The 27,718-nt window shown below is 37.1% G+C and overlaps 1 protein-coding gene across 5 annotated transcripts in view; it reads left to right on the top strand.

The window, feature by feature from the left end:
• Positions 1 to 27,718, top strand: part of LOC126262566 (cytosolic carboxypeptidase 1-like) — a 524,760-nt gene that overhangs the window by 477,001 nt on the left and 20,041 nt on the right. For all 5 annotated transcript variants that reach the window (XM_049959267.1, XM_049959269.1, XM_049959270.1 and 2 more), the window contains exons 21-22: positions 2,086 to 2,262; positions 14,897 to 15,021. In XM_049959267.1, the coding sequence (XP_049815224.1) occupies positions 2,086 to 2,262; positions 14,897 to 15,021 (302 nt within the window). The remainder of the gene's footprint in view (positions 1 to 2,085; positions 2,263 to 14,896; positions 15,022 to 27,718) is intronic.

Genomic DNA, 27,718 nt, shown 5'->3' on the forward strand with positions numbered 1-27,718 from the left:
GCCAGAGAATGCCCCGGTGCAAAAAATTATGAAAAATATTTTTGTAAACTGAGTAGCTGCTCAATAGTGGCAGGCAGCCAAGAGTGGGGTGAGATTAAGGCAGCCACAAAAGAATCCGCAGATGCAAAAAATTGTGAAAAATGTTTAAAAAAATTCTGTTCTGGTCCAATTTGTATGTGACTTGGTGGTGATCTGTGCTGTGCCAAGCAGGATATACTGTTATTTTTTAATGTAACGATTCATTGTGGAGAGTAGCTAGAGATTTCAAATGGCACCTGACTGAATATGCTAAGAGAAAATACAGCGGAATAGATTTTTATTTCTGCTGGAAGTGATTTTGTAGTTGGACTCTTGAGTGTTTTTTCTGCTGAACTGTAGTGATACCATATGATCTGAATCAGAAGATTGCATTCATCAGAGTTAGTTTTGGATAGAGGATTGATAGTATATTTTGCAAATGACAGTTCATTTATTCTGTGCCAGTGAGTTGCTCTTAGAAAATTATGATCATGACTCAAGATTTGTAATACACATATTTGCCCTTGGCACCAAAATTCTTCCTTCAGTGATGCTTTGAGTTCTGGGAATGTTCATCTCTGCCAGCTGCTTCCTTGTCGGCTTTGCTGGTGAATGCAGCAATGGTGCACTTCAGTGTTCACTCACTTCATTATTGTTGTCATACTTCTTGGGTTTTCCTCTATGCAGTTCGTCTGTCGCATAACCAGTTGCAAAGGCCTTCTTTCCAGTTTCCAAAGATTAGCCTTCCTTGGGGCTTCTTCCTTGAAGTGATTAAAATTTTTTTTTCTCTTATTTCTTCATATGTCTAACCCATTATTTTCATGCACTCATGCTCTAAGAAAAAGATATTTTTCAGTGTGACTCTGCTTGTATCTGTGATTATAACACAAATGTTTACAACAGTATCGCCTTGATAACAAAAAAGAACATGATCACATGCCATATTTTCATGGAGTGTCACCTGCATTGTTGTAATTCAAGTGACCTTGACCAGAAAATAGGGTTACTATGGGCAGGAAACATTACTTTTAACCTAGGATACATTTCCAGATCCATGTAACTTGAAACTATATGTTAAGTTACTGGAAAAGTTTTTGAACCTGTCTTCTGGCCCACTTTGTACAGACAGCTATAAACATGCAGTATGCACATTATGGCTCATTCTTCTGAAGCCTGACACTGCAGACTATTTAAATCCATTTGTATCAGATGTTACAAGAACTCGCGCACTTAGGAGGTTCACTTGTGTATAAAGTTTCAAAATAAACAAAAATAAATCAAAAAAGAATACACTCAATTCTTTTGCTCATAAAAACATATACCACAATATTTTTAAAACCACCTTTAAATGTACTATCATTCATGAAGATAATACTGACTACACATTCTCACTTGATACTTGTACTTTATTTCCTGCCAATCAGTCATTGACTGTCTTTAATGTTCCACAATATACAGCAAACTCCTGATTATCGTGGTTTGAACTGTACCCTTTTTAGATTATGCGTGCATAGTTAAGTGATTTTTGAAAGAAATACATTGTACCTAGAAAGAATATTTTAGTTTAGAGTACACTATTGTGTATTGCACAGTAAATAGCAGTTTCCAGTAAAAATGTGTGTTTTGGATTATCTGCATTTTTTGGTTATCCGTACAGTCTTGGGTCCACATTGAAGTAGATAATATGGAGCTTCATGTACATTCAAATTGGTAAAAGTGTGTGTCAGATATTAGTAATTTCATATCATTAATTTTTTTCTCTCAGTTACATGTGAGCAGTAATATTCAGATTTAATTTATTAAAATAAATCACACACCAATAAGAGGACAGTTTCCTAATTACTTATGTCAGAATTAATTTTTTGTGTATCTGTTTGCAATATATAGATTTAACTGATACTTGGCTGACAATAATTAATTTTTAGTAGCACATGGGAATGATGTGTTTATACTATTGCTATCGAATTTCAGTTATGCCTTTGTTTGTGTGCAGCGTGCTTTGTTGAGTAGTAATCATAGTAACTGGTTTGACAGTAAGTATAAATGGAAATCTCTTCTCCTTCCCAGATGCTCCCAAATTTAATGAAAGACTTGTCACCTGCATTTGCTCTGTCATTGTGCAGTTTTGCTGTTGAGAGGAACAGAGAATCAACTGCAAGGGTTACTGTCTGGAGGCAATTGGGCATTAAACGCAGTTACACAATGGAAAGTAGCTACTGTGGTTGTGATCAAGGAACATATATGGTCAGTACAAAACAACCAAATATCAATTCTAGTCTTAAGTGAAAACTGAATATTTGTCACATTCATGTCTGTGTGTTTGTTTACATATCCAATGTTCTTTTCTTTTCACTAACATTCTGTCATTTTGCATCTATGGGTGGTCCCTAGATTTAAATGAAGATTTACTAATGAAAAGCAAGAAATAAAATAGTGTTACTTGTTATGAAGTGTAAAAAGTAATTAATATGGAATATTAAAACTTAAAGCAAATTGCTGGATGATGAAATAAATCTCAGGTGAACAGCCTGGTATGAGTGTGCATAGGACACAATATTTCGGCAATCGACCACGTTGCCATCATCAGGTGTGCACTCATACCAGGGTGTTCACCCGAGATTTATTTCGTCATAAAATACGCCTGGAGAAATTGAAGAATCACAAACTGCTGGATGTCTGTAACTTTCTGCCATGATATTTCAGCATCTAATCTTCTGGTCATCTTTGGTTGTATGCTGTTTATGCTACACTCAGATCCCCTGTTTAATGCATGGTGTACCCAGTTGTTGCTGTGCATGCTTTGCTTGAGCATGTGCACTTTTGCTGTAAGTATCTGTGCAGCAGAAGGTGATGTCCCTGTTGAAAACTCTCCTCATCCATGACAGATCGACTGTGTTTATACAGCAAATTCACAGAATAGATTCAGCTATGCAGAAAGCTAAGTTTTTCTGACAGGATTCCATGCAGAATCCAATTGTAAATTGTTGTCCCAATTGATAAGAGCCTCAGACTCTTATATTTCCACTGATTCAGATAATGGAGTTCCAGAAGTTTGAAGTATGGGCCACAATTTTTTTTGTATTATATTTCATCAAATGACCAGTAAAAATGCAGTGTTTTGTGATAACAGATCTGCTGGGTTGTAGGAGGTGAATATACCACTAGTGTTCCATATTCACTCCCAGCCAGTGCATATCATTTGCCCCTATATGATTTGCTGCACTTGCATGGTATCTTATAAACACATGCCTTGTGCAGCACTAAGTTCTCTTTGACCAATATCAGAAGTGCCAATATTTTTGATGGAGGAAGGATGATCACTTTATTTTTGGAAGTACTTGCATATTTTTCCAGTAACATTTCCAATACATGGCGGATAGGCTGTCATCTTGAAGACCTCGTCCTCTTCTTTGCTCTGTTATTTATATGTTTGTAGTGCTACAGTATTAAGCTGTTGCTTGGTTTCCCAATCTGTGTTTTGTTTTTTTCTTTTTTCCCCTCAACATGAAATCCATCACCTCTGTCCTGTTGCTCAAACATATTCCATCTCATAAGTACTCCTGTTCTGAAGGGAAAATCTACAAACAAATCTACAGAACACACTCAAATTTGCCCATAGACCACCTGAAAGAATTTTTCCTATTAAATCCCTTGTCTGTTCCAGGTCTGTTTCTTAAATCTTCATAATGTAAATGTATGACAAGCCTAACACCTAGTCCCAGATCTGCTTTCTTTTTCAGCTCAGTGAGCAGCCTTTTAGGATGTTGATCTCTGTGTCTCCTGTGATGAGCTACCAATGACAGACAGAAACCAGCAGCAAGAAATTTAACTAGTGTGTTAACTCAGTCACACTTTATTATAATAGTGACAAGTAAATAAAATGTATTCTGTGAACATAAACATAAAGATAAATAACATGCATATTAGGACAAAAATGTACAGTTCTGCTGCTCTTCCGAATCTTCTCCACCGTGGTCTATTTCCAATGGTATAACCAACTGCACAGGCATCCACAAGAGGCTCAATAGATGCCTGAAACCCCCCTCCTGCCGTCCCCCCTCTATTCTCCTCTGAAATAGGAGTACAGAGTTTTTATTCACTATAGAATTTTATGATAAGTTTAGTGTGTTATCTATGAACTTTAGTTCGTGTGCATTAGGGATGGCAGTTATTGCAGAAACAATCAATTTTTAGTTATATCGTTTTTTGTTTTTTTTTTCAACACCATTTTTAACTAGAGTGTTAAAATTGCTTAGAATAACCAGTTTCTGAAAATAACTGATTTTTGGTTTTTATTTTCTTCTTCTTCTTCTTCTTCTTCTTCTCTCTCTCTCTCTCTCTCTCTCTCTCTCTTTTGTAATAAATATAGAAAGCAAACAAAATATAAAAATTTTTAATTCTCTCAGTTTCAAGATACATGCAAACAAAATATTAAGTGAAATAGGCAAATAAAATAAAACTTAGTCTGTCCACTATTTGGTGCTTTTCTCAGAAAGTGATAAGTGGCTGACTACCACAGAAAATCACCAGTATTCTCCTGTTGTTTCTAATTTTTTCAAACTGCTCAAAAATCATGTAATCGAGATTTATACCACTATCTGGACATTACGAATAGTCAGTGTTAAAGGGTGCAAACTGAGGTTGAAGAACTCTATTTTTCATTTTAATTTATCTGCTTTCAAGGGCTACAAACAGATAAAGGCATGTTATGTAGACACAGGCAGTAGATCATCAGCTTTCTATTTTTATTGTAACTAAGTTTTTGCCTTATATTATATCAGAAGTTTATTGTGACTTCTCCCATTTTTAATCTTTTAAAACAAATGGAGCATTGTACTTCATTAATACCACACTTCATTAAATTCCTCCAGACTAGTGATGGTGCCATTCTGTAGTACAACTAATGCCCAATGACAACAGTGAGAAACTGTCATATAGACCAGATGAGGCAAGTCTTCCACTTTGCATGACACACATACCACCTAATAGACCACGCCACATAGTAACGAGTACCAATTTCTACGCCATGTGCTTGTTACTTGTTTCTGTCAGCATTTTTATTAAAATAGCACGATTGCTTTTTCCCACTTTCTATAATGATCCAATATTTCAAAGCAGTGCAAATTTTATGAATAAAATTACTCCTCCTTTAAAAAAGGTTCCTTTGAAAACAAAAATTTTTTGCACTGCTGCTATGGCTAATTGATATTTTAGTTTTTTTACCCAGTTGTTGTTATAACCGAGATCATACAAATACAAAAATATAACTGTTATTCAAAATTAAAATACCAGTATTGGTTTTAACCAGTATGTTGTTCCCATCCCTACTGTGCATGCTGCAGTGGCAATGCCATCTTTTCCAAGGAGACATGGTCTTGCTAAAAAATAAAACATGCATGGATGAACCATACTACTTGCCTGCCCAAGAGCCATCCCAGAAGTGCTCGTAATGCTCCCCTTTACTTGTCTGCCATGTTGATGTGTGTGAGAGAGGAGCAACGTGACACACAAAGGAACTGTGGATGGATTGTGCACACACTGCAAATGCAATAAGACATCTGACTGCTGCATCCATCAGATGCACACTCCAAGAAATACCCAGGTGCTTACACCCATAAGTGTCTGCAGTGGGGAAGGGTGGAAGAGGAGGTCTTCTACTATAAGACAATAACATTCTTCATTAGATGCCTTGGCATACTGCAGGTGACCTCCCAAATGCAATAAACCATCATCTAAATAGGGATTGAAAGCTGTGATCATATTTTGAGCATTTGTTCCCCAGAAAAGAATTCCATAGCTAAAAATTAAGTCTACATATGAATAGTCTGTAACTAAAAGGCACTGTCGGTTACATAATGATGAGAGGACTTTTAGGGCTGATTGTATAATCATCACTGACAGGACGTCAATTTTTACATTAGTTCAGAAATCGAACTCTGTTCAGGGCCCAGCCCTATTCTACAACACTAAAAATAGATCTACCAAAGGAGCTTCAGTGTTAATCAAGTTAGCACAAATGCTAATGCTATACACTCTGAATAAGCATAGCATCTGAGATTCCTGATATATTTAACAGAAATCACCTAAATGTGTCTGCACTTTTGCCACCAGGTGGTCTGATATGGGTACAGTCAGTAGTGCATAAAACAGTAGGAAAACATATAATTTGATAAAAATCATGCTAGGTTTTCCTCACATCATTTTCTTCCATCGGCATTTTGATGAATTCTTTCTTCGGTAAGCCAGTGCAGACCAATACCTTGTAGACAGCTCTGCAAGTTGTTGCTACATCTGTTTTAAAGAAACTGCCAACCACCATCGGAAAGATTCCTGCAGCATAAGATCCTAATGTTAAAAGTAGCACGGGCACTTGAGTCAGTCACTGGTTTCTCGTGGTTGGTTTCAGCAAATCCTTTCTCAACTTTAGTTCTAACCGCTGCATAACATTTAGTCCAAGCAAAACCTCAGCTTAAAAGATTTAACATTTTAAGGCCATTACATGCTGGTTTCCAAGTATCTGTGTTCACACCACTTCAATCAATATTTAGTCCAATAAATTTTGTGTTTGTTGTGCAGCCTATTAATGGTATCATTTTCTCCTCTTCAAACCTGAATTCATACTATTTGTCTTCTTTATGATCACTGTAATGTTCTTACATATTGACCAGTTGCAGGCTTCCTTTAGGGTATCATTTGTTTCATATACAGTGAGTTCCTTTGTTTTCTCAGTGACTATAATATGCTGCCATCATCAAAAAGAATTTTTCACTGTGACTGATGCTGTTGAGCAAATGTATTCAAAGAAAAGCAGCACAAATGGTGACATGTTTGTTTGATCCATGGGAGAATCATAAAATGTTGGAAAACATAGATTTGCAAGTGCTTTGTGATAGTTGCCAACCATCCTGCAAGCCTACTACCCCTGTCTACAAGGGTGTGCTGAAATGTAATGCCACAAGATTTTTTGTGTGAAAACTCTTCAAACTTGTTAGACAAAATAAACATTATCACTATTCTACATCTTTATTCTTCATATCTACATATTCATTTCTCAACATTGTCATCCTGGCAAAGAACGCTTTTCTCCCAATGAGAGACCAGTTTGTTGATACCATCACTGTGGAATGTTTGATTTTCTTGATGGAGCCACACCCTCACATCTGCTCACACTGCTTCACCACTATCGGAGTTAAGGCCTCAAAGGTGTTGTTTAACTTTTGGAAACAGATGAAAGTCAGTTGGCACTGTATGGAGAGTGATCAATGACTGTGAAACCAAGACACCGGATAGTTAAAGATATCATCACAGCACTCGTATGTAATCTGGCATTGTCATGCTGAAGGAGAAGGTGCTCTGTGTGAACAAACTCTCCAAAATTGAAACGTGACTACAGCATACGTTTCTCACACACTGACATAGTAATGTTACACACCGCCATGTTAAATGCTACAATTTGGAGCCCTCTAACAGCAGGGAGTTGTAAATGTATAGACATGAAGAATAAAGATGTAGAATGTTAATAATAACTGTTTTATTCAAAAAGCTTTAAGAGTTTTCTCATAAAAATTCGGTAGCATTACTTTTCAGCACAGCCTTGTACAAAGTTTTAAGAACCATTACTAAGTGGGAAATCTAGGAATACACTACTGCCTTTCCTCATATCACTCCCATCAAAAACAGGAAGACACGATTACATTAATTACAGTGAATCCAGACATATTTAAGTGGTCATTTGTCCTGCACACCACATGCAAATAGAATGGGAAGAAACCCTAACATATGGTATAATGGGAATTACTTTCTGTCATGCACTACACAGTGGTTTTCAGAGTGTGGTCGGGACATGATTAGTACAAGAATAAAAAATTTTACGCCAAGTGCAGGGCTCTGGTGTCATCTGTGATTTAGCTCTTTGGGGATGATTCTTTGCATAGAGGATAATATAATAATAGGGTGCAGGGATCAGTTTTGACTGCAACCTGAATGTATAGTTGAAGCTAATACCAGGCACATCGACATGTCACACTATCACACTAGTGTGAACAGCATTCTTTGCACTCTTTGAGCGGTATGCTAAGCCCTGGGTGAATTGTTTAGTGGACTGTGTTAATTTAGAGCTTTCTGTATCACTCAGGATACAAAGGCACATGGGTGTGATTGATGCATTACCTCTAACTTCAGTTCATGATATGTATCATGGTTGAATTATAATGGTTCTGATACGAGGATACTGGCATGACTAATTACTAAAAGTTTTCAGTCTGACCAAAGCAGTGTCTATACTAACCTTGTGTTTTGCAGTGCATTCCCTAATCCTCTTTACTGTAAATTCCTCTAAAGAGCCTCAGCCGCAGAATAAATATATTTAAGGTTGAAACAGCTCTTCCACCAAAATATCAAGTGCCTCAGTAATGAAAAAGGTGAACTTTAGTATCCACACAGATGGAATGTCAGCAGATGTATTTTGCATACCAGAACATGACATGGAACTCATTGAAACTGAACAAATACTTTTGGATGGATACTATTGCATAACAAATTAAGAAGAAACTGGAGTGGCTATACATGCAAGAAATGGAGTGAAGTACAAGCCCTTCAACAGAAATGTTGTGTTGAGAAGCTTTCTTGAATGCTGTGCCACAATAGTGGGCCAGGAAAAACATGAGCCAGTTTTTCTGACAGCTTACAGATCACCAACAGGAAATGTCTCATGCTTCATAGAGCAAACAGTTTTAACCAGGTTTTTCAGCCTTAACTGGTGATTTTTTGGTACTTATTTGGATTATTTGCCATACTAGACTTCCATATGAGGATTACAGAACATAGTGCAACACCCAAAGACAATTTTGTTTTACACCCAACTACTCTCTGTGGTTGACTCTAACCAAAGGGTTAGGTAAGTTACAGTATTGCAGCTTACTTTTGCAGCAATAACATGGGAAAAGGAGCTGATGTGTGGATTAAGACAGAACATAAGTTCAAAAACATTGAGACAAGTAGATTTTGTAGTGATCAGTACACGGAAGTGTGTGCTTGTGAATTTATGCTGAAAAACAGTTCACTTTTAATTGTAACTGTATATAGATCAACACTGGAAAATTTTGTACTATTTATGAGGAATATGGATTCCTTACTGTGCTATCTGTCGGACAGCAGCAAGCAGTTAATGGTTAATGCTGACTTCAGTGTAGGTTTTCTATGGGATTCTAATAGGAAAAATGAGAGCTGGAAATCTTATTCGGACCCTACAATTTGATCTCAGTAGTAACTTTCCAGCACAGATGGATAAAGACAGTAGAACCCTAATTCATAATGTTTTCTTTGATGAAGTTCAGAGCAAAAATATACCTGTTTATCCACTGACAAATGCACTCTTTGATAATGATGCACATTAGTTAGGATAAATAACAGCATGCCTTACAATTTGATACTCCTGAGTGGAAATCAGTTAGAATAATCAATGACTCTAGGACAACTGTTTTTAAGAATAGCTTACAGGAGATGACATAGGATGTAATTTATAATGAATCAAATGCTAACATGACATTTAAGCAATTCCATGATAAATTCATATCATTATTTGAGAACAGCTTTCTGCATAAGCTAATCAGAATGGACACTAAACAGCCATGGAAAAAAAAAGTGGCTCTCTCGAGGGATTAAAGTATCTTGTTGAAGCAAAAAGGGAAATGTATCTTTTGGCAAGAACAAGAAAGGATCCTTCAGTAGTTGCACACTACAAAAACTACTCAAAATTGCTAATAAACATTATTAAAAATCAAGGAATGTGCACATAATGTCAGAAATCAAATACTTCTGACAACAAACTTTAGGCTATATGGAATGTAGTGAAACGAGAGACAGGACAGCCAGCCATAGAAATAGAACAAGACAGCATCACTACTGAAATGAATGGAAGGGCTGTAAATCATGATTCACAGGTAGCAAATGCATTTAATAATTATTTCTTAAATATAGTACAAAGCAGAGGGACAAACAGTTCAAGAGCAAAATCGCAGAAGTATTTTGAAAATGTATCTTTCATAAGAGTTCAGTCATATGAATGTATCACTACTTCTCCTTCTGAAATTAAGAAAATAATACATACTCTCAAAAATAAAAGCTCATCTGGTTGTGATGGTGTTTCCAATAGAGTATTAAAAATTTGTTCCCCTATAATAAGCCAAGTCTTATCTGAAATACATGTTGTTGTTGTCTTCAGTCCTGAGACTGGTTTGATGCAGCTCTCCATACTACTCTATCCTGTGCAAGCTTCTTCATCTCCCCGTACTTACTGCAACCTACATCCTTCTGAATCTGCTTAGTGCATTGTGCATTCATCTCTTGGTCTCCCTCTACGATTTTTACCCTCCATGCTGCCCTCCAATACTAAATTTGTGATCCCTTGATGCCTCAGAACATGTCCTAACAACCGATCACTACTTCTGGTCAAGTTGTGCCACAAACTCCTCTTCTCCCCAATTCTAATCAATACCTCCTCATTAGTTATGTGATCTACCCATCTAATCTTCAGCATTCTTCTGTAACACCACATTTCGAAAGCTTCTATTCTCTTCTCGTCCAAACTATTTATCGTCCATGTTTCACTTCCATACAAATACTTTCAGAAACGACTTCCCGACACTTAAATCTATACTCGATGTTAACAAATTTCTCTTCTTCAGAAACTCTTTCCTTGCCATTGCCAGTCCACATTTTATATCCTCTCTACTTCGACCATCATCAGTTATTTTGCTCCCTAAATAGCAAAACTCCTTTACTACTTTAAGTGTCTCATTTCCTAATCTAATTCCCTCAGCATCACCCGACTTAATTCGACTACATTCCATTATCCTCGTTTTGCTTTTGTTGATGTTCATCTTATATCCTCATTTCAAGACACTGTCCATTCCGTTTCAGCAGCTCTTCCAAGTCCTTTGCTGTCTCTGACAGAATTACAATGTCATCGGCGAACCTCAAAGTTTTTACTTCTTCTCCGTGGACTTAAATACTTACTCCGAATTTTTCTTTTGTTTCCTTTACTGCTTGCTCAATATACAGATTGAATAACATTGGGGAGAGGCTACAACCCTGTCTCACTCCCTTCCCAACCGCTGCTTCCCTTTCATGCCCCTCGACTCTTATAACTGCCATCTGGTTTCTGTACAAATTGTAAATAGCCTTTCGCTCCCTGTATTTTACCCCTGCCACCTTTAGAATTTGAAAGAGAGTATTCCAGTCAACATTGTCAAAAGCTTTCTCTAAGTCTACAAATGCTAGAAATGTAGGTTTCCCTTTCCTTAATTTATTTTCTAAGATAAGTCGTAGGGTCAGTATTGCCTCATGTGTTCCAACATTTCTGCGGAATCCAAACTGATCTTCCCCGAGGTCGGCTTCTACCAGTTTTTCCATTCGTCTGTAAAGAATTCGCATTAGTATTTTGCAGCTGTGACTTATTAAACTGATAGTTCGTAATTTTCACATCTGTCAACACCTGCTTTCTTTGGGATTGGAATTATTATATTCTTCTTGAAGTCTGAGGGTATTTCGCGTGTCTCATACATCTTGCTCACCAGACGGTATAGTTTTGTCAGGACTGGCTCTCCCAAGGCCGTCAGTAGTTCTAATGGAATGTTGTCTACTCCCAGGGCCTTGTTTCGACTCGGGTGTTTCAGTGCTCTGTCAAACTCTTCACGCAGTATCGTATCTCCCATTTCATCTTCATCTACATCCTTTTCCATTTCCATAATATTGTTCTCAAGTACATCGCCCTTGTATAGACCCTCTATATACTCCTTCCACCTTTCTGCTTTCCCTTCTTTGCTTAGAACTGGGTTTCCATCTGAGCTCTTGATATTCATACAAGTGGCTCTCTTTTCTCCAAAGGTCTCTTTAATTTTCCTGTAGGCACTATCTATCTTACCCCTAGTGAGATAAGCCTCTACATCCTTACATTTGTCCTCTAGCCATCCCTGCTTAGCCATTTTGCACTTCCTGTCGATCTCATTTTTGAGACGTTTGTACTCCTTTTTGCCTTCATTTACTGCGTTTTTACATTTTCTCCATTCATCAATTAAATTCAATATTTCTTCTGTTACCCAAGGAGTTCTACTAGCCCTCGTCTTTTTACCTACTTGATCCTCTGCTGCCTTCACTACTTCATCCCTCAGAGCTACCCATTCTTCTGCTACTGTATTACTTTCCCCCATTCCTGTCAATTGTTCCCCAATGCTATTCCTGAAACTCTGTACAACCTCTGGTTCTTTCAGTTTATCCAGGTCCCATCTCCTTAAATTCCCACCTTTTTGCAGTTTCTTCAGTTTTAATCTACAGTTCATAACCAATAGACTGTGGTCAGAGTCCACATCTGCCCCTGGAAATGTCTTACAATTTAAAACCTGGTTCCTAAATCTCTGTCTTACGATTCTATAATCTATCTGATACCTTCTAGTATCTCCAGGATTCTTCCATGTATACAACCTTCTTTTATGATTCTTGAACCAAGTGTTAGCTATGATTAAGTTATGCTCTGTGCAAAATTCTACCAGACGGCTTCCTCTTTCATTTCTCTCCCCCAGTCCATATTCACCCACTATGTTTCCTTCTCTCCCTTTTCCTACTCTCGAATTCCGGTCACCCATGACTATTAAATTTTCGTCTCCCTTCACTACCTGAATAATTTCTTTTATCTCATCATACATTTCATCAATTTCTTCATCATCTGCAGAGCTAGTTGGCATATAAACTTGTACTACTGTAGTAGGCATGGGCTTTGTGTCTATCTTGGCCACAATAATGCGTTCACTATGCTGTTTGTAGTAGCTTACCCGCACTCCTATGTTTTTATTCATTATTAAACCTACTCCTGCATTACCCCTATTTGATTTTGTATTTATAACCCTGTATTCACCTGACCAAAAGTCTTGTTCTTTGTGCCGCCGAACTTCACTAATTCCCACTATATCTAACTTCAACCTATCCATTTCCCTTTTTAAATTTTCTAACCTACCTGCCCGATTAAGGGATCTGACATTTCACGCTCCAATCCATAGAACGCCAGTTTTCTTTCTCCTGACGACGATGTCCTCTTGAGTAGTCCCCGCCCGGAGATCCGAATGGGGGACTATTTTACCTCCGGAATATTTTACCCAAGAGGATGCCATCATCATTTAACCATACAGTAAAGATGCATGCCCTCAGGAAATATTACGGCTGTAGTTTCCCCTTGCTTTCAGCCATCTGAAATACATAATGCATCACTAACTCAAGGCAATATGCCGTTGTTAAACCCCTCTTTTTTTTAAGGGTGATAAGAGAGATGTCAATAACTGCTGACATCATTCTCCAGAATTTTTGAGATGATGGTATATTCTAGAGTAATATCTCACCACAGTTTGGGTTTCAGAAGGTTTGTTCTACTGAGAATGCCATTTACATGTCCACTCTGCAGTTTTCACAAGCATTAAAAGTATAATAGAGCTGGTTGGTATTTACTGTGACCTCTCTAAGGCATTTGACTGTGTGAATCACAGTATTCTCCTAGATAAATTAAAGTTTTATAGGACTAATGGTGTAGCCAACCAATGGATAATGTTAAAGAAAGTTTTACTTAGTAATTCAAACAATATAGTCCAGGGACATAATTCTGACTGGGGAGAAATCACATATGGGGTTCCCCAAGGTTCAGTCTTAGATCCTCTACTGTTCCTCATTAATTCCTCATTATTTCTTTTTGCGGATGACACTAGTATTGTAATCAATCCAAATATAGATACAGAAACAGAAGAAATGGTAAACGAAGTTCTTGAAAATAACATTGAGTGGATGATTGTGAATAGACTCTCACTTAGTTTTTAAAAGACACAGCATATTCCATTGTGGACATCTAGAGGTACTACACCAATAATAAATATAATGCACACTGAGGAAATAATAAATAGGGTGGAAACCTCAAAATTCTTGGGGTCTGTATGGATGAGAATTTATTGGAAAAACATGCTTTGCGACTCCTAAAACCACATAGTTCATCCACTTTTGCATGTAGAATCACTGTAAATCTTGGGGAGAGACAAATCAGTAAATTGGCATATTTTCATTCAGTAATGTCCGATGGAATAATGTTCTGGGATAACTAATCTTTAAGAACAAAAGTCTTCATTGCACAAGAATGTGCTTTAAGAATAATGTGTAGTGCTCACCCACAATCATCTTGCGGACATCTCTCTAAGGAGTGGGGCATTCTGACTACGGCTGCAACTATATTTATTCCCTCACGAAGTTTGTTGTAAATAATCCAATACGGTTCAAAAGGAATGATGAGGTACGTAATTACAGTGCCAGAAGCAAAAATAACATTCATTACTCCATATTGAGGTTGATTTTGGCACAAAAAGGGGTGCATAACGCCGCAACAAAAATTTTTGATCATTTACTGAGTGATATAAGATGTCTGGCAAAAAGCAAAGTAAAATTTGATAACAAACTGAGAAAGTTTCTCCTTGACAACTCCTATTCCATAGAAGAATTTCTATTACTGTATTGTGTAGTAGTTTGTGGGTGGGAATTACTAACTGTAATCTATTTTTTATTTTTTTTATTTTTATTTTTTTTATAGTTAAAAACTTTAGAAGTGTTCAGAATGTAACTTTATATACAAATTAATTTGCAATGTGAATGTAAAATGACTCATCCCACATAATTATGATCTATTGTGCAAAATGATCCATGGAATATGTAACAAACTAACCAACCAACTAATGTAAAGCCACTAAACAATGGTTTCCAAAATGAATAGATGAATAGATGGCTCTCATTGTTCTGATATCTCTTTCCGCAAACACAATGTCAGTGGTAAACAACAAATGCTTGTTCTTTGTAGGGTTATCATCTTGACATTCTTCACCTAAAAGAAATTGGCGCCAACTTTTGCGAGGCATTGGCTTGCTTGAAAGAAGAATCACAGTGGCAGACAGAACTCCTTGAAACTAATAAGCAAGCTGGCAGGTAACAAAATTTTATAACATACAGTCCAAAACAGTTTATTTAAACAATGGAAAATCCAGGATGGAATGTAACAATATAATGAAAACGATAGGGGCTACTTACCATACATAGGAAATGCTGAGTAACAGAAAGGCACAAGACAAAGACTGTTGGAAAATTATCTTTCAGCCAACAAGACCTTTGTCAAAAATAGACAACATACACATACATACACACACACTCATGCAAACACAACTCACACACCTATGATAACTGTCTCTGGCAGCTGGAACCAGACTGGCTCCAGCTACCAGAGACTATGGTTGTGTGCGCATAAGTTGCACTTGTGTGTGTGTGTGTGTGTGTGTGTGTGTGTGTGTGTGTGTGTCTGATGTCTATTTTTTACAAAGGCCTTGTTGGCTGAAAGCGAACTTTCTGACAGTTCTTTTGTTGTGCCTTTCTGCAACTCAGCATCTCCGATATATGGTGAGTAGCAACTACCCTTTTCATTAAAAAAAATATTTCTCTTTTGTAATATTATTTCAGTTTAGCTGCACTCTTATCTTTTTATCATTGCTTAATTTTTAATGCAAACAAACACAGTGTATTGGAGATTAGGAAAGTAATACTATGCACAAGCTTCAGTATTGTAAAGAAGTTTTAGAATATACATATTATCTCAAGTATGACTTCTATATTTTGATAAGCAACTAAATAAAAGCAAAACAGGTCAGAAATTCAAATATGATAAGATAATAAACTGACAGAAAAGATATGTATCATTCACTCCTCAGAGAACTGAGAAGGCCAAGTTAGGAAATGTTCAAAAGGAAGTGCACGTCACTCAGACCCCAACATGAGAGGGACCCACCTGCTTTGAGGAGAGGGAGGCAAAGAGGCATTCTTCAGGAGGCAAAATATATATGTTCTGCGTGGCATTTGGAATTAGTAACTCCTCCTTAGGAAAGGAGAGAAGGATAGGTTGAGAAGGTTAGCAAATGCCTCTTTGCTTCGCCTCATCCTCAGAACAGGTGAGGTCCCTCCCATTCTGGGGTCTGAGTGATCTACTTTCCATGTTAACCTTCCCAACCTAGCTTTCTCTCTTCCCCAAAGGAGGAACTACTAGTTATGACTGCCACATAGTGCAGATATTTCACCTCCTGTAGGTTATTACTGACCAGGAATTATGTCACATAATTTTCCTTTCAGTATTATTCACTCCTGTAGTCATAAATCATCATGTCTGTAAATGTCATGAAGAAATTAGTCATTATTGTTACACTGCCGTCTCCTAACTCTGGTCCCAAGATGTGGAATTGTTTGCAAGTAATGCATTGCAACATTTACAGTTAGGACAAAATATACATTCTTAACAGTCTTACAAGAACATTGGTGGGACAGATATAGAACTAGGCTGACGTATGCAGTAAAAATGAAGTCTGAGAACAAGACTGCTACACTTTTTACTTACTTACACATTACTTAAACAACACACAACTGTCTACTACTTTCAGTTCATCAGATAACCACAGTATCTGGATGTTTCTGGTCTTCTTCCAGTGGTAGTAACACTGGTGAAAAAGTAGACTTTAATTTTTTTAAAAAGAAAAAAAAAACTTCCTCTTCTTACAAATCATGACTCTCAGATGTACAAGTCATTTTTTCATTCACACAAGATGTTTTGTCACTCCCATCCTGATGGAGAGCTCCAGAGACATGGGATAAGTCAAGTTATGCAACAACAGGCAGAAGTAACTGCTGTGGGCTGCTTCTGTAAAGAGTGCTATTAACAAACTATAGCTAGCACTGACTTGCTCAAAGTGATAATTATGATAATTATCTCTAGGTTATGAGAAAAACAGCTGCTTTGATAAAAATCCACTGCTCTTCCTCCTGTAATATTCAGCAGCTGTTTTTATCTAATACTTAAAAAAAAAAAATCAGTTAAACTTTTCACAGGTCACAAACTGATCGCAGTATACTAGCATAATCACATATCAGAGGTGCTGATAATGTTTGTTCTGTATAATGGACACTTTGTAGACTGTTTATATACATACCAGAAGCCGCTTTTAGTATATCTAGTTGAACATGTTTCTGTAGGAAGTTCTTGGAACTGCAATAATTTCTATTACACACTATTGGACGTGGGAAATTTTGACTTCAAATATGTTATCATGTTTATTTCTATATCACCTACAGCAAGCAGCATTTGCTGGCAATTACAGATTTCATTAGCTGGTTCAGCAGTTCAGTGGTACTTTCTTCCCAACTGAAATTATAATCGAATCATAATCCCAAGAACTTGACACTTTCAGCCTCTCCTATCTCCAAGTTTTCATATTTTATTCACATGTTGAGTACAAACATCTTAAAAGTTCTCAACGGCATACACTGACCTTTATTTTCTTCTTAACTTTAAATTTTTCTGATTTAGTTAGATATGATGTCAGTGAAAATATTATTAATGGTTCGTCTTAAAACTACAAAGTCACTATTTAGTACATTGTATACGTCATATGCAAAGGAAACAAATTTAATATGTTGTTGTTGTTGTGGTCTTCAGTCCTGAGACTGGTTTGATGCAGCTCTCCATGCTACTCTATCCTGTGCAAGCTTCTTCATCTCCCAGTACCTACTGCAACCTACATCCTTCTGAATCTGCGTAGTGTATTCATCTCTTGGTCTCCCTCTACGATTTTTACCCTCCACGCTGCCCTCCAATGCTAAATTTGTGATCCCTTGATGCCTCAAAACATGTCCTACCAACCGATCCCTTCTTCTAGTCAAGTTGTGCCACAAACTTCTCTTCTCCCCAATCCTATTCAATACCTCCTCATTAGTTACGTGATCTACCCACCTTATATTCAGCAATCTTCTGTAGCACCACATTTCGAAAGCTTCTATTCTCTTCTTGTCCAAACTGGTTATCGTCCATGTTTCGCTTCCATACATGGCTACACTCCATACAAATACTTTCAGAAACGACTTCCTGACACTTAAATCTATACTCGATGTTAACAAATTTTTCTTCTTCAGAAACGATTTCCTTGCCATTGCCAGTCTACATTTTATATCCTCTCTACTTCGACCATCATCAGTTATTTTGCTCCCTAAATAGCAAAGCTCCTTTACTACTTTAAGTGTCTCATTTCCTAATCTAATCCCCTCAGCATCACCCAATTTAATTTGACTACATTCCATTATCCTCGTTTTCCTTTTGTTGATGTTCATCTTATATCCTCCTATCAAGGCACTGTCCATTCCGTTCAACTGCTCTTCCAAGTCCTTTGCTGTCTCTGACAGAATTACAATGTCATCGGCGAACCTCAAAGTTTTTACTTCTTCTCCATGAATTTTAATACCTACTCCAAATTTTTCTTTTGTTTCCTTTACTGCTTGCTCAATATACAGATTGAATAACATCGGGGAGAGGCTACAACCCTGTCTCACTCCTTTCCCAACCACTGCTTCCCTTTCATGCCCCTCGACTCTTATAACTGCCATCTGGTTTCTGTACATATTGTAAATAGCCTTTCGCTCCCTGTATTTTACCCCTGCCACCTTCAGAATTTGAAAGAGATTATTCCAGTCAACATTGTCAAAAGCTTTCTCTAAGTCTACAAATGCTAGAAACGTAGGTTTTCCTTTTCTTAATCTTTCTTCTAAGATAAGTCGTAAGGTTAGTATTGCCTCACGTGTTCCAACATTTCTACAGAATCCAAACTGATCTTCCCCGAGGTCTGCTTCTACCAGTTTTTCCATTCGTCTGTAAAGAATTCGCGTTAGTATTTTGCAGCTGTGACTTACTAAACTGATAGTTCGGTAATTTTCACATCTGTCAACACCTGCTTTCTTTGGGATTGGAATTATTATATTCTTCTTGAAGTCTGAGGGTATTTCGCCTGTCTCATACATCTTGCTCACTAGATGGTAGAGTTTTGTCATGACTGGCTCTCCCAAGGCCATCAGTAGTTCTAATGGAATGTTGTCTACTCCCGGGGCCTTGTTTCGACTTAGGTCATTCAGTGCTCTGTTAAACTCTTCACGCAGTATCTTATCTCCCATTTCATCTACATCCTCTTCCATTTCCATAATATTGTCCTCAAGTACATCGCCCTTGTATAAACCCTCTATATACTCCTTCCACCTTTCTGCCTTCCCTTCTTTGCTTAGAACTGGGTTGCCATCTGAGCTCTTGATATTCATACAAATGGTTCTCTTCTCTCCAAAGGTCTCTTTAATTTTCCTGTAGGCAGTATCTATCTTACCCCTAGTGAGACAAGCCTCTACATCCTTACATTTGTCCTCTAGCCATCCCTGCTTAGCCATTTTGCACTTCCTGTCGATCTCATTTTTGAGACGTTTGTATTCCTTTTTGCCTGCTTCATTTACTGCATTTTTATATTTTCTCCTTTCATCAATTAAATTCAATATTTCTTCTGTTACCCAAGGATTTCTATTAGCCCTCGTCTCTTTACCTACTTGATCCTCTGCTGCCTTCACTACTTCATCCCTCAGAACTACCCATTCTTCTTCTACTGTATTTCTTTCCCCCATTCCTGTCAATTGTTCCCTTATGCTCTCCCTGAAACTCTCTACAACCTCTGGTTCTTTCAGTTTATCCAGGTCCCATCTCCTTAAATTCCCACCTTTTTGCAGTTTCTTCAGTTTCAATCTGCAGTTCATAACCAATAGATTGTGGTCAGAATCCACATCTGCCCCTGGAAATGTCTTACCATTTAAAACCTGGTTCCTAAATCTCTGTCTTACCATTATATAATATATCTGATACCTTTTAGTATCTCAAGGATTCTTCCAGGCATACAACCTTCTTTTATGATTCTTGAACCAAGTGTTAGCTATGATTAAGTTATGCTCTGTGCAAAATTCTACAAGGCGGCTTCCTCTTTCATTTCTTCCCCCCAATCCATATTCAGCTACTATGTTTCCTCCTCTCCCTTTTCCTACTGACGAATTCCAGTCACCCATGACTATTAAATTTTCGTCTCCCTTCACTACCTGAATAATTTCTTTTATCTCGTCATACATTTCATCAATTTCTTCATCATCTGCAGAGCTAGTTGTCATATAAACTTGTACTACTGTAGTAGGCATGGGCTTTGTGTCTATCTTGGCCACAATAATGCGTTCACTATGCTGTTTGTAGTAGCTAACCCGCACTCCTATTTTTTTATTCATTATTAAACCTACTCCTGCATTACCCCTATTTGATTTTGTATTTATAACCCTGTATTCACCTGACCAAAAGTCTTGTTCCTTGTGCCACCGAACTTCACTAATTCCCACTATATCTAACTTTAACCTATCCATTTCCCTTTTTAAATTTTCTAATCTATCTGCCCGAGTAAGGGATCTGACATTCCACACTCCGATCTGTAGAATGCCAGTTTTCTTTCTCCTGATAACGACGTCCTCTTGAGTAGTCCCCGCCCGGAGATCCGAATGGGGGACTATTTTACCTCCGGAATATTTTACCCAAGAGGATGCCATCATCATTTAATCATACAGTAAAGCTGCATGTCCTCGGGAAAAGTTACGGCTGTAGTTTCCCCTTGCTTTCAGCCGTTCGCAGTACCAGCACAGCAAGGCCGTTTTGGTTAATGTTACAAGGCCAGATCAGTCAATCATCCAGACTGTTGCCCCTGCAACTACTGAAAAGGCTGCTGCCCTTCTTTAGGAACCACATGTTTGTCTGGCCTCTCAACAGATACCCCTGCGTTGTGGTCGCTGAGGCACGCAAGCCTCCCCACCAACGGCAAGGTCCATGGTTCATGGTTAATATACACAAAGAAAAATATGGACTTAGGTTGAAACCTTATGGGACACCATATGTGACTACTTCCCAGTTGGATTATTCAGTACAGAATGCTTTCCTATTGGCCCCTGTGATTCATATTTGAGGGACATGGCATGAACCATTTAAAAGAAGTTACGGATCAGTGGGCTGCAGAGCTGCAGCATTGTGGAAATACTGCTGTATGGTTCATACATCCTCAATCACCTCAACACCAACTACAAATTTCAAGAGTGGCTGAAAAAATCACTCGCACTTCTTGCTTGAACCACTAAGCAAAACATGTGGCCTAAAACAATACCATATAAAGAAAGCCTACACAAAACTAAAAAGATCATAATATTTCCAGGATTTGTAAAAGTACATTTTGAAATGCTATCTCACCAGCAGGATGTCATTCCCTTAATAAAGGCTAATTCTGAAACAGTGCTATCAACACTGAGTGGTTCATGCATATTGTCAAACAAAGTTTATTGATTCCTGATGGCATACTGACTAATGAGTAAACCAGTCTTTCTGTAACTGACAACAACAGTGATCAAAATGAGCTTAGTGTAGATAAGGGTGATGTTTGACACAGAAGCGAATCAGCAATAAAATTTTAACAAAACCAGCCACTTCATGTACAGGCTGTGCTGTGGTTACTATGCAGGATTACATGTTAATATGGCAGTTAACTAACCATCTACCTGAACGAATGGCCACTTCCATGATGTAGACATGAATAGTGACTGCCATGATGTAGATGACTACAAATTTAGCATAACATTACTGAGTCCCTGTGTCAGCATTTTATTACTTTATCCTTTCAAAAGTCAGTGTCTCTCTCTCTCTCTCTCTCTCTCTCTCTCTCTCTCTCTCCCTCCCTCCCTCCCTCTCCCCCCCCCCCTCCCCCTTCTCTCTCTTCATATATTATGCTATACTTTTCAATTTTGTGGTAAGTTTGGTACTTAAATTAGAGCTATTCGTCTCACCCTCCTCTCCTACTCGGTACTCTCTACTCCTTTCCATGCTTTGCATAAATATTTTTTTTCCAACCTTAAATTTCTGTTATCAAAATATTATTATTACTTTGTATGTAGTCTGGAGGTAATTCCATTTTTAACTAATCATCTTTTATATTCTTCTACATGTGGAATTCACTGAGGTGATACTATTTTATATTTGGGATATAGATATTCTGACTCACATTTCCACCAACCTATTATAGAATTTTCTGTGTCTATCTGCACCAGTGTAAATAAGTTAAATTAATTTTTTTCCCCCCATAAAGTTAACATTTAAGTCCAACATTTCACAACTTTGGGTATTGTGAGGTGTAAGTTGTTTTATATCTCGCCAGTCCGAAAAAGTTTGAGACTGGATTAATAAAAAAAATATGGAGAAACACTGAAATCATTTTAATCCTTCAGGTGTTCTACATAGTCTCATCCCATTGAGTACAACACACAGAACATTTGTCAAACCATATGAAACTGTCAAAAAAATGCTTCTTCGGGATATTGTTAGTTGTGCAGCACATTGTCTTGAATGCTGGTTATGTGGCAAAGTATTGACCCTTCATGTGAATATTGCTCTGTATTTTATGGTAGGTTCGTATTGATAACACCAAGTCATGTCATCCATGATGATTTTTTTTTCAGAAAAGAACTGTCTGTAGTTTACATTTCAGTCAAGTCATGCCAGGTGTCCATGTGTTGTTGTTTATATTGGGAGACAAGACATGCCGGACAAGCTATGCTCTCAGTTTTGTATTTTTTAAAATATTCTGGAGAATGTCTTGAACGCCCGATAGAGAGATCTTGCTCCATTGCAATTTGTGGCACAATAATACTGACACAGTAGTCACACGTCCACCACTTAACACTGCGTGCCCACAACTGACAGGTGGAATGCACCATCTCTTGTTCATAATTGTTAGTTGAAGCTGCAACTGTAGTTTCTGCATTGACTTACCTTATATGCCAGGAATAAAATCAGTCTCAGAATCTTTTGCACGGATGGTGTATGAAGACTGACTCAACAACCAGTGGCACTACTGCCCATTTCAGCTTTAGTAGTTTGGATACTGACTCCTGCTTATAGCATACCCATGTCCCCTCATTCCCATTTTACGGTTAACTTCCCAAGTATATGATAGCTATCGGCTCTCACTATGTGATGGGATGTGGGAAATATTTCTGAATTATCTGCTTATGGATCTTCGTGTACATTTCATCACAACTATATAGAAGGAGCATACATGAGTTCAGATCCAGTAGTATGAAGTAAAACAATCCAACTACTAGTTATTCAAGATGATAGGAAGACAATAAGTGTGAATGGAAAACAAAAAATGTGTCTTTACTTTACGACAACTCTCAGTGCCACCTACAGTGAATTACATAGAAATACCACAACGAAAAGATAAAACAATTGAAGATTGTGAGAAAGTGCTACTCCATTTGATGGCTGAAGAATAATTACTAACAATTTGTACATCTTAGTATTATCTGAATGTATGCTGTAAGTAGAATCCTGTTGGTATTGTTGTGAAAGATGAACACCAGCCATTTCCACATTCTAACTGGTAATCCATTTTGAAAAAAATTTGATGCCAGAGCTGTCTCTCTTCTCAGCTAGCTTACTCGTGTCGCAACCTGATACCAACATATTTCGGAACTAATAATTCATTTAAACAACATCAGTTTTAACATAAATATTTTAAGGTCCTACTGAACAGCTTTATATGTTATTTTTGTTACCTGTATTACTAGGGCACGTATTTTTTGATATGCCAACTTTCAGAACTGTGTTTGTAAATATTTAATAAGGATGAGAAACATGATACAGTAATTACTGTAGTTGTTACACACTTCACAAATGATGCCTTTAGTCTGTTCCAGTTTTTCCGATGGTACTGGGAGAAACTTTCAGTAATGGTGGAGATAAACAAATATAGCAAAATAAGATGTGAAATGTTGGTGGCTATGGTCCCACCAATCAAAATAAATAAATAAATAAAAAATAAAAATTAACCTGCCAGGAGGTGGTCATACTATCCAGACAATCATTTTTAAACTGCCCTGAAATTTGTCAGTCGTTTCAAACTACATTATCCAATATTGACTCAGGCAATGACAGAGCTGCAATACATTCAAGTGCAGCTGCTCTAACAACACTTTATAATGTAACAGAACTTTTTTTGAATATGTTGTGATGAGGTGCAGCAATCAGTGATAACAGTATGGAAGAACAAATGCGTCATGGTTGCAAAACTGGATTTTTTATCGTATTTATCCTCCAGTGACACTTTTTACCTTATATAAGACATCTTCAGATTGGCCTATGAGAAAAAATACAACCTCTCGTATAAATGGCATCACCTCAATTTAGCAAAATTGGTCTAGCAGGAAAAAATAAAATAACTTACTGGCAAAATATTGTGTTATGCTCATAGGATGCCATGCATTCAAATGTCCCAGCAGAAACTGCCTTGATCAGAATTTCAAAAAACATGGTGTAGTGCCCTATAAAATATATTAGAATATGGCCAGTAAAATGTTCGAAAACCAGTAAACAGTCTAATGCACTAAAAGCCCACACTCAAACAAAATTTAAAACTATATAAAAAGCTAACTTACTGATATATGGAAGATGTTAAATACATGGGAAAATGCACCTGAAACACATGAAAGTCCCAGCAAATAGCTACCCTTGTCAATGCTTTTATAAAGGCCCCTCACAGTGTCCTATAAAACATCACCTCAAAAGTCAGGGAGTATTCAAAAGTAAATAACCAGATTAGTCTCACCAGAAGCAGGTATGTATGTATAAATAGGGAGCAGGTTTCCTTGCCAGATGTGTAGCACTGTCCACATCCACTGAAATCGAATATACACCTAGATAGACACATCACAGAGCAAATAAGTAGATATGCAGTTGTTCATTCGTCTAGCTGTGAATACGGTAGTGAGCATAGACACATACAAGAAGTATACGGCTAGTAACATAGCCCACGGCAAATGGCACGTGTAGGCGATGGGTTGCATTAGCTGTTAGGTTTCCATATATAATCGCCAAGAGAAACTTGACAAACAGTAAAGCCATATAAAAGATCTTGCTTAAAATTGCAGATAAAGTGTTTATACAAATGGGTCATAATAAACAAGAATAAATAAATTTTTTTAAAAAATAAAAAAGTATAAAAGTGATACTGCTGTGGTACAAATGAATAAAACCTGCACAAACGAACCAAGAGAACTAAGTTCTCAGTTGAACAGGCAGTATTAAGGCTAAAAAGCTTTTTTGTACATTGTATCGTACAATATTTAACATATTTGAGGCCTAATTTTGACTGAAAAGATGAACATCTACAAAATTAATTTTAGCCACAATACTGAGAATCAGAATTTTATTGTGTTATGACATATGTATATAAATCATTGATTTAAAGTACAGGAGACTCCTCAATATAGATAATGTACCAGAGATACATATGATGTGTCAAACAGAGCAAAAACAATCTCAATTTACAAAAATCATTACAGATTTGTTGATTACTCTACAAAGAAATCTTCTTTGTAATTTAAAAATTCCATGAGTGAATAATAATGTTTTTGCACTAGGATGGTACATAATCTTCAGTAAATCTAGTTCCATACTATGAAAGTTTTTCATTTTTACTTTATTGTAAATTTTCATAGCCGTGTAATGTGGAGTCTGGGAGTAGTGTTTCTGTCTGTGAGACAGCAATATGAAATTGTCTTTGTTTATTGTATCGTACATATGTTGAAAATGACTTTCTATGAATAATTCTGGATTGGTATGGACAAACGAAAAACAGTTCATAAAGGTAAATAAATGGAAAAGTTAAAATTTTTATATCCCTGAATAAAGGTTGGCATGACTGAGAGTGATGTTATGTTCAGCAGTAAATTGTTTACATAAAATAAAAACAGGATTGGCCCCAGTTTGAACCTTTTGAAATTACCTGTGAAATAATTTTCCATTCTGAGAAACAATTTCCTGTACCTGACATTACAACTGTCCTTTGTTTTCTATCTGTTAAATATGATTTCAACCATTTCACAGCATTATCATTTATTCTGCATCTTTCTAATTTGTGAAACAGTACAGAGTGGTTTATATAGTCAAAAGTCTTCAGAAGGTCACAGAAAATTCCTGTGACTTTTTGTGATTTGCGCAGAGATAAGCAAATTATCTCTACAATTCTGTTGATAGTACATGTTGTATCAGCCTTTTCTGGAAACTGAAGTGATATTGGATATTGTCATGAAATTCTGGATCTGGATTGCAACAACTTTCTCGAATACTTTTGAAAATATTGAGGGAAGTCTTATTGGAAGGTACTGTCCTGCATCTTTCTTTGAGCCTTTATTGAATAATAGCTTTACTACTGCATAGTTTAGAGTATCTGGGAAGCATCCTTCTTCAAAGGACTGATGTATTATTTCAGATATTACACTAGAAGCTGTATTAATTGCTCTGGTGGGTATTTTGTCCCATCCAGTGGAATTTTTATTTTTAAGGGATAATATTACTTTTTTCACATCTTTATCTGTATTAGCTGTAATTCATTCAAATTGACTTACAACTTGCCTGCAATCCTGATTGGAACCAAAGGGTTGGATATTACCTAAGTAACCACTTACATCAACATAAGTTTTTGCTTACATTTGTGAGAAACACGTTTGAAATATTTTGATATTTCTGAGGGATTGACAGTGGATTGCCACTTGTCATAATTTTTGGAAATTTGTGGACTGCCGTGTATCACACCGAGATAAGATTTTATGACTGAGTATACTGCTATTGATTTATTTGCCCTGTGGTTCAGGATTAATTTTTTGTGCCATTTCTTTTGTTGCCTGTACCACCCTTCTAAATACAATTTTATACCTTTTTATATACTTTATAAAATCTAAATTCATATTACTTTTCAGTTAATTATGTAAATGTCTTTTTCTGGCACTTTACACTTTTTTACCAGGAGTTATCCATTTCAGTTTACTTGTCATATTTATAGCAGACTGTGAGGGGAAATATTTCCTTAAAAGCATGCAAAAAACTCACATAATTTTTAGAACCTGTAGTACATTCATCCACTGACCAGTTTATTTCTTTAAGCCTACAATAAAACAAGTTTATATTTTTCTTACTGAAGCATCATTTAATGCACATTTTTGTAACGGCTTGTTCATTTACTTTTGGTAGCTCCAAAAACAGTGCAGAATGACCAGAAATACTTAAATCAATGCAGAATTTTTTTGTATCAACAAATGGATAATTTGTCAGCATACTATCCGTACAGGTTGCAGTTTGTTTACTCTCTCTTGTGAATGCTGTGAAGTTTATCTTGAAACCAAATGCTTGAATTAGATCAACAAATTCTGTGATTCACTGGATTTGTTTATTATGTACATGTTAAAATCAGCAGCTATGATAATCCATTTTTTTTTGCTTTTTTATTGACTTCTCTAAGAGATTCCTTAGTTTAAACAGAAAATCTAGGAAGGAATGTAACAATATTATGAAAAGGATAGTTGCTACTCACCATATAGCGGAGATACTGAAGCACAACAAAAAGACTGACAGGAAGTGAGCTTTCGGCCAACAAGGCATTCATTGAAAATCAATGCAAGATATATCTCCCCCCCCCCCTTTTTCACACACACACACACACACACACACACACACACACACACACACACACACACGACCGCAGTCTCTGGCTGCTGAGGCCAGACCACAAGCAGCAGCGCATGATGGGGGAGGGAACCGGGTGGTGGGGGTAAAGAGGAGGCTGGGGCGGGGAGGGGGAGGGATAGCAGCGCAAGGGTGAGGGATGGTAAAGTGCTGCTTGTGGGAGAATACAGGGATGAGGTGGAGAAAGGGTAG

This window comes from Schistocerca nitens, chromosome 6, assembly GCF_023898315.1.
Source record: "Schistocerca nitens isolate TAMUIC-IGC-003100 chromosome 6, iqSchNite1.1, whole genome shotgun sequence".
NCBI classification, from domain to species: Eukaryota; Metazoa; Arthropoda; class Insecta; order Orthoptera; family Acrididae; genus Schistocerca; species Schistocerca nitens.